General features: G+C 43.0%; 1 protein-coding gene across 8 annotated transcripts in view; it reads right to left on the bottom strand.

Annotated features, from left to right (window-relative positions):
- Positions 1–2959: 2959 nt before the first annotated feature.
- The window catches only part of sbf1 (SET binding factor 1), a 54559-nt gene continuing 49238 nt past the window's right edge, over positions 2960–8280 (bottom strand). For all 8 annotated transcript variants that reach the window (XM_034578526.1, XM_034578529.1, XM_034578528.1 and 5 more), the window contains 9 exons: positions 8080–8181; positions 7813–7998; positions 6749–6875; positions 6514–6647; positions 5998–6342; positions 4107–4309; positions 3920–4007; positions 3710–3841; positions 2960–3535 (listed from right to left, as the gene is read on the bottom strand). In XM_034578526.1, coding sequence (XP_034434417.1) covers positions 3437–3535; positions 3710–3841; positions 3920–4007; positions 4107–4309; positions 5998–6342; positions 6514–6647; positions 6749–6875; positions 7813–7998; positions 8080–8181 — 1416 coding nt within the window. In that variant the 3' untranslated portion in view covers positions 2960–3436. The remainder of the gene's footprint in view (positions 3536–3709; positions 3842–3919; positions 4008–4106; positions 4310–5997; positions 6343–6513; positions 6648–6748; positions 6876–7812; positions 7999–8079; positions 8182–8280) is intronic.

The raw sequence follows: 8280 nt of genomic DNA, 5'->3' as shown, positions 1-8280 counted from the left end.
TAGAGTCCATCTGTGAATGTGAAGTCCACACGGATCCTTCAGCTAAAGATCTGTTTTTTAACATTATGCTCATGAATAAAATAGATGGGACGGGTATGATTAGGAAATAGTGACTGGAACATGAAGATATGAAACTGGCTAACATTAGAAATTCAGTAAGGAGTTAGAACATGGTGAAGCTACTGTCAGATTCCTGGCCAAACAAGCAATTAAAATGTATAAATTGATCACAGGAGGAGGTTTAGCAGCATTTTTGGGAAACTTCACTGAGCAACGTGACCATTTACTTAGCAATTAAAACCGTTTGAGTCATTTTCAAGCAAAAACAGACAAGAAACAATCCAGTTACAGTTTTGTTAAACTTGAGCACATGGTGGACTGTTGGTTGGGTTGTCCCCTGACAATTGAGAAAGTAAATGTTAGCTGCAGCTCTAGTTGGGGTCACAGGTGACTGAGGGCAGTGAAACACGTCTTCTGCCTTTTTAATGATCATATTGCCAGAAACTTCCAAAACTAAATCAATAAATCTGTACTTTTGGAATCCTTGATTAACATCTTTAACAGTTTCTGACTTCAACCTGACATACAGATCATTTCAGCAGCCCGACCCGTTCAACAGTGTTAAACTTTGCAGAACCCAGCAGGGGTCAGACGTGTGTCCGTTCAGAGTTATTAGACTGTCATCTACACCCAGAGTTCCCATCGCTGTGAGAGAGCAACACAGTCAAATCCAACCAGCCTTTAAAAAAACCACCCCAGAGACTTTCTCTCACACACCATCTCCACTCCTGCACTGACGCTTGGTAGTGAGTAAGGACAAGCGTGTTTTTAAAAAAAAATAATACAATGAGGATTTACTTGTACATTATCTAAAAAAAAGAAAAAAAAAAACATTAGTCACATTAATACAGAAATAAACAAATGGCACATTGAATTCCTAATTTAAAAATAAAGTGGTGCTTCAGGAACTTTCTTACTGAGGAGACAAGTTAAATAAATTACTACCATAAACGTTACATACAAATCTGGAGTAGTATATACAAAGGAGTTATTAGACACAAAAAAAAAAAAATCTACAATTTCAATTTTTATGTTCAACAAGACAGCAGTAGAACCATATTTTACTGAGCAGGGTTTGTGTTAACAACGGTGTGTGTGTGTGTGTGTGTGTGTGTGTGTGGAGGAGGAGGGTGAATAAAGGTGTAAGGAGGTGGGGGGGGGGGGGGGGCTGACAAAGTAAAAAATAAAAAATAAAAAATAAGTGACTTGATGTTCGGAAGCTTCCAGCTAAACGTTCAATTTCTCTACAAACTAACTGATGTAAACTCGTCTATGTACAAGTCCCAGCACTGAAGGTAGGAGGCGCTAACGTGAAACACTGGCGTCCACGCGGGTGAACCGATGATGTAACCGAGTCACATTCATGTTTGCCACACAGACAGCGATGGAGCCCGACTCTCCACGTCTCAACATCATTAAAGGGAAATGATGGGATTTTTTCCTCCTAGGTCTTCTTCTCATATCGTGTGCTCAACTTTACACTCACCACCTCAAACTGTAGAAATTTAGACACGTTTTCTACGACTGATGAATCCAGAACAAACTGTGCACGCCTCCCAAAGTCTCCCACGTGAATTTCACAGAAATCATTTCAAACGCTCGTCTCCAAATCAAAAGTAAACACTGAAGTTAACTTCTGGGATTTACCATGGTGGCTGACTGAACTACCTACTTGTTCATTCATACATTAATTGTGCATCTGCTGATTTGATGTGTACGTGCTAAATAAGCAAATAAGGTTTGTTTCCTTTATTTGCTTTTAAGTAAATTCAAGAGTGAGATTCACAATCAAATCCTTTAGGAACAATTTTGTCATATTTATTATCGTTAGTTGAAGTACAATCTTGCTCCAGATAAACAGGTAGCATGCTAACTAAGCTAACCAAACAGCTAGTGCTTATTAAGCCAGGTGTGTCCCTCAGCTATTAAAGCTAAGCAGTTAGCTATAGTTGCTAATTACTTTTGACTGAGTGTTTGAAATGATTTCTGCTTTTTAATAAAAATGTATTTAATGTCACTATAAATTACTTTGTTGTTTGCTGTAACGTTTTCAACTGTTAGCATTTAAAAATAATGAGAATAAGACTCGGGTTGAAAAAATTCCACCATTTCCCTGGAACGAACATCCTCTCAGAAAAGGACAGTCAGTGTCCATCTTTAAAATCTGTAATAACTCTGTGGAGCATCCCATAATATCACTCTGTTCTTAAGTTCCTTCCAGATCCCTCTCACATTTAAAGACATCACTTCAAAATAAATGTTTCCTTCTGCATCCCTTAAAAATCTGAATGTTGTTAGTGGTTGACAAAAAAAAGAAAAGAGAAAACGAGTGAAGAGCAGAGCTGAGTGATGGGAAGTTGATTTTGTAAACACTCTGAGTGAAAAGTTCACCGACACACTCACGATACCTGACTGATTCTAATCTCCCGCTGGCTCCACTGGTTTTGTTCTCTACGACTGATTCATGGCTTTCACAGTATAACGTCATCGGCGTGTGCCGAGGACGAGCATCCACGTCGCTCTGGTACAAATTTGGGATTTTAGAAAAAAGAAAAATTAAGAAAAGGAAAAAAAAAAAAAGGGAAAATCCTTCATGATCCGTTGAGGCGTCCTCCCTCTCCTTCCCGCCCCCCCCCCCCCTCCCGACACAGTCCACTTCTCTACGACTTGTAAATACATCGGCTACATCAGGCAGTGCGGGGCAGAGAGAGAGAGAGAGCACAGGCCTCTGAGGACCGGAAGAAAAGAGCGTTTGTTCCTCTGGGTTATTTTTGGTCCGTCAACCCATCAGTCAATCTTCCACACTTCTCCTGAGCGGTCTCACCGGTCGTGTGATGGGCGACCACCACCACCGCTGCTGCTGCTGCTGCTCCGTCATTCCTCCCCCGGAGTGTTTTTAAAAGGGTGCGCAGGGTTAGTAGGAGGGAGAGGTTGTGGTTTAAAAGGTGGAGGGTCTGGAAACATCATCATGCTGCTCCAAGCTGCGGGGCGCCTCACGGAAAATGCAACGACGTGCTTGAATATGCGTTCTTTGTTTTTGTGCACACAGACATCCAGCGCACATAGTGGTCAGACTGTCAGGGAGGTGCGAGGCTGCAGCTCCTCGGTGAGACGACAGCAAGTGGTTCTTCTGGGTTGTTTTATTTTTTTTTTTCATTTTTCTTATTTTTTTTTTTATAACAAAAACACTGAAACGTTGTGACGCGAGGTTATTAGTTCAACACTAGCGAACAGAACAGAGCTTAAGTGGTGAAAGGCCCCTCCCCCCCCCCCCCGCTTCACTGGGATCGGCTGGCAGAGCGACGTCCGCCAGGCGCCGCAGCGCTGCTCATTCGTTCCTGGGTGCATTGCTCGTTTTAAGAGTCCAGCCTCTGCTCTAGGCGTCCGACAAGCAACTCTGAACACTGTCCATCCACAACTGTGCGTTCGGGCTGTCCTGGGCACAGAAGTTATACACTCGTTTGGTCGTCTTGATCTGAAAAACAAAACAAACCCCAAAAAATGAAATTATCTCCGCCAAACAGTTTACGTTTTCCACCCTTGTTCATTTGTTTGTGAACAAGATCACGCAAAAACAATTTAAGAGATTTCCACAAAACTTGGTTCTACTCATTCTGCTGACATGACGTGAACAGTGAAGGGGACTCACATCAAAGAAGGCCTTCTCGTCGATGTTTTTCGGCGCTCCCATGGTGGGTGTTCCGGGAATGACGGACTCCACCTCCGCCAGCTCGATCATGCCTTTGCACTCCTTGTCCTGCCTGCTCTCGTAGTATCTCAGCTGAGGACAGAGACGCGTTGTTAGACAGAATCAAAGCTCCAAACTTTTCTCACGTATTTATTTTTCAAGTCCTCTCACCTGATGTTTAGTCTTGTCCAGGACAAACCACCGTGGTTTCCATGGTTTCAACAATGCCCCTTTCTTGAACAAAATGCCTTCAAAACTCCTGATGGGAAAAGGTGAGAAAAAGAAGACATTGGACATTTTTACGAATGTACCCGACATCTCTACAAATCTCACTCTGTCAGTGGTGGTGGCTACAGACCTGTTCTCGCTCTCCGTGCTCTGGAACTGGCTGTAGAGGGTGCTGGTGCTCGGCCGACCGGCGACAGGCGTGGAGGTGGCGCTGGCCTCGCAGTCCATAGCCAGGTTGATGGAAGACCCCGCGCTCTCCTGCAGGTAGACGCCCTGAGAACGCCGCTGGTGGCTCAGGTTGGACGACATCAGCAGGGAGCTGGAGAACGACGGCTGCGGAGAGGAGGGAAGATGGGAGGGTGAGCCTGGAGTTTTCAGAACGTCACCACAGAGAACCTCGTCTCTTGTTGGACAGCAGAAGCAGCTGCAACGTTCACTGTTACAAAAAAGTTAATTCCACCTGTCTGAACTAATTTCAGTTCACTTACTAGAGAAAGTAAATAAAAACAAACCAATGACTTCAATTTAAAAACTTAGAACTTTTCTAGTCTTGATGACAACTCAAAGCTCTGTAAAGGAGCAATTTATTGGTCAGTGTCTTGCCCCCAAGGACACTTTGGCGCCCAGAATGGAGGAGACGGGGATCGAACCACCGACGTTCTTATAAGTGGACCAGTATGGTACTTTTTCTGGGGCAGCTGTGGGTCAGGAGGTAGAGTGTGTCATCCGCTAACCAGAAGGTCAGTGGTTCGATCCCCTCTGCATTCCAAAGTGTCCTTGGGCAAGTAAACTGTTCCCAAATTGCTCCCAACAGCTGTGCCAACTTTGTAGGCTATAGAAAAAGTTGCTGCATATAATAAGCAGTGTATGAATGTATATGTAGAACTACAGTCCATTTAACATTTCAGACCTTAGCTGCATTCTATCTCATCACCACAAGATGTCAGTACACAACATGAGGTGCAATTTATCTTCATCTTTTCATTCAACTTAATATGTCAAGCAGCAGCCATTTGATATTAGGGAACATACTGAATATTTCAGTGTTCACTGAAGGACAGTTCAGAGTTAGGTACTAAACAGTAACACATCTGTTTACAGGTCTAGTCTGACTGGAGCAGAGCTGCTTAGTGTTTGTCAGACTGAACTAAACTACACAGAGTTTAAAGAGGCGACAACAGAAACACTCATGAACTGCTGCTTAGATTCATAAAAACATAAATTATATATGTATATTTGCAGAGACAGCCTGTGAAATGTATTTTATGATTTGACATTTATTGTAACAACCCTGTAAAATAGTGTAAGTAAATGTATAAAAGCTTCAATATTTTAGAAACACACCAGTGTAATAGTGGATTTTTATTGGCTGATGCTGATACGATGTTCGAGTGAAAAATTTAGAAATATTGTCTGATATTTATATATATTTTACCGATTTCAAGATGTCATTATCAAGACCTCACAACAAAGAAATGTAATTGAGGCTTCATATTTTAAAGTTTAAACATAAACTTAACTATAAATAAAAAGAAAACACAAATGCAGCCGAATATATAGAACTTGAATTAAGAAAATAAACGTAAGAAACTGATAAATGTGCGTCTTCATTGCGTTGCTTATCCCGTAAAATAAAAGTTTTCATATCAGCAAACATAAACACAGATAAGATACGTCAGTGAATGGCTCATATCAACCGATTCTATTAGTCAACTGATAAATCTGTCAGGCTCTAATGCTAGATACTGATAATTATCATGTAACGACATCTTAATTCTTTGGAGGTAAATTAGAAATACTGACCACAAACTACAACATTTCTCATTCACTGACTTTTTTTCAGCTCTGAAATCCAAGACTTCAGTTTTACATTCACCATCTACCTTCTGATTAGTGAGGAGGTTTTCCCAACAGCCTGCACATGAATGCAACACTTGAACTTTGTATTAACTGTGGTTCTGTAACAACAACAACAACACAAAAAGATCTTTTAAGCTGTGTAAAAATGAAACCAGTGTTACCTTGCTCTCCAGTTTGCTCTCCGCCCTCTGCGTGGTCTTGATTTTATCCCACGTGTCCTTCCACTTCTCTGACGTTTGACCGAGCTCCGCCTCCAGACTCTGCAGGTCCTGCAGCAGCTTGGTGATGGCGTCGGGCACCACCTTACTCAGGCCGTCGTAACACGGCCACACGATATGCCGCTGCGACTTGGGCCCGCTGGTGTCGGGCTTCTCCGGCGTCTCCTCTGCCACGCGCTCCTGCCGGACTCTCGCCTCCCAGTCGTAGGACGGCCCCTCCGACAGAGTCTCCTCCATGTAGAAGTCCCACACCTTCAGGTTGGAGATGAAGGTGTACGGCCGCAGAACCTGCAACACACAGTTACTGTGAGTCTGCTTTGTTGCTTTAATGCTTCAGTGATTTACATATTAAACATTCAGAATGTCTCTTCTTTTAGCTGCTGCAGTATGTTGCATTCATTCGAGACATGAGAAAGTGTCTCTGTCTCTTAGCTGCTGTGTGTCTTTGCAGGGACTCACCTCGTCGTCCTCAGGGCAGAACATGTAGTTGAAGAAGACGGGTGTTTTCTTGTTGAGTCTGTCGATGTAGTCCCACACAGATTTACACACCTGAGGGCTTCTCCTCTCTCCACCTTTCTCCTCATAAAGGACTCCTGCGCAAACACACACAGTAACTCAAACTGTTTCTATGACTCTTTTACTCAGAACAGCAGCTTTTCAGGTCAACAGCCCTCAGGCTCAGTAATGTGGTTACCCAGCTCGATGCGTTCGTAGTCTGAGTCGAGCAGGAAGGTGCGGAAGCGGTTGGACACGTAGTGGTAGGCCAAGAACTTCAGGTAGTACTGACTGAACTCAAACTCCATGGGGAACTGGAGGTGGATCTGAGGGTGGAGGGGCAGAGAATCACTCAGGATTACATTTGAAAACAGTTCACTTTTATCTTTAGGTTTGTTCGACGAACCCTCAATCAGTTCATCTACTGCACATTAATTATTAACTTTACCAAGGAGGTTTCGTTTTCATTTTGTTTGTCAGTCTGTCAGTTTGCAGGATTACGCGGAAATTAATCAACCGATTTACATTTAATTATGCGGATGAGAATCATTCTTTTTCCCCACTTACTTTAACGTTTTCATTTTGATTTGTCAAAGAATTATTCATGCATCTTGATTTAAAATTTAAAAAAAAAGAGATCTAGTGAATTTAAATGTGGTTTCATAAGGGGACTGTTGGGCCTTGGCAGAGGTATGAGCTCTACTAGGTGACATTCTAGTTTACTTTTTGTTCTACTAAATGCCAGCTTAAGTACTTGAAAGTTTTGTATGTGAACTAAAGTACAGATGTCAAGTTGTTATTAGTGTGTACTTTCTTCCAGAAAGGTGCTATTGTCATAAAGGACAGAGGAAATAGACTGAGGAAACCACTAGGACAGTATCATCTGTAGAAACAGAAGTAACAGTACGAGAATAGTCAGATCCCTGAAACAACACATCCTGCGTGTGATAAGAACGACAGAATCTACGTCACACATAGAACAAAACAGGAAATAAAGTCAGACTTACAGGTAAACACACAGACAGCATTATAAATGATTATATTCATCTCTACATATAGTAAGAGGAAGGAGAACTGAATTCCTTTTACATTTGGCTCTGGACCAAGTGTCTCTGGTCACTTTGCAGGATTCTTGTTGGGCACAAATTTGAGATTTCTAGAAATTCCTGCATTTAAATAAACTTATTTTCAACCTGATTCTGATCTTCACTTGTATCACAACACTGCAGGTTGAAAAATAAACGTGCATCTCTATGGACCCACCTGGTGCACGCAGTCCAGGAACTGCAGGAACACGGGAGTGAAGCCGCTGCTCTGGCTGCCCAGCGTCTGAGCTCCACGCTGGCTGAACTTGTGGCCGAACGAGAGCCACTCCTTTTCCACTAGGAGCCGGAAGCCGTCAAAGGTTCTGTAGTAGGGATCGGACAGCAGCTGCACCAGGGACACCACCTGCACACAGACAGCACGTCACACTAAGCTTCACTCGGAGAACAGTTCTCAGCAGTAACGTTTCAGGGTGTCGGTCAGAACCTGTGTGGTTACGTCCCAGCCGTCCTCCAGGCTGACCATGACCGATGAGCCCGTATCCAGGAGCTCCACCACGAGGACGGACACCTGCAGCACCCTGTGTAACTGGACACACAAAGACACACACATTGTCAGAACAAATAACCTACAAGGTCACACAATAAGCTATTTCCCCTCCTGAGCACACACACACACACACAAAAT

This window comes from Hippoglossus hippoglossus, chromosome 23 (assembly GCF_009819705.1).
Source record: "Hippoglossus hippoglossus isolate fHipHip1 chromosome 23, fHipHip1.pri, whole genome shotgun sequence".
NCBI classification, from domain to species: Eukaryota; Metazoa; Chordata; class Actinopteri; order Pleuronectiformes; family Pleuronectidae; genus Hippoglossus; species Hippoglossus hippoglossus.
The sequence above is the reverse complement of the archived record's forward strand: the minus strand, read 5'-3'. Positions and strand labels throughout refer to the sequence as shown.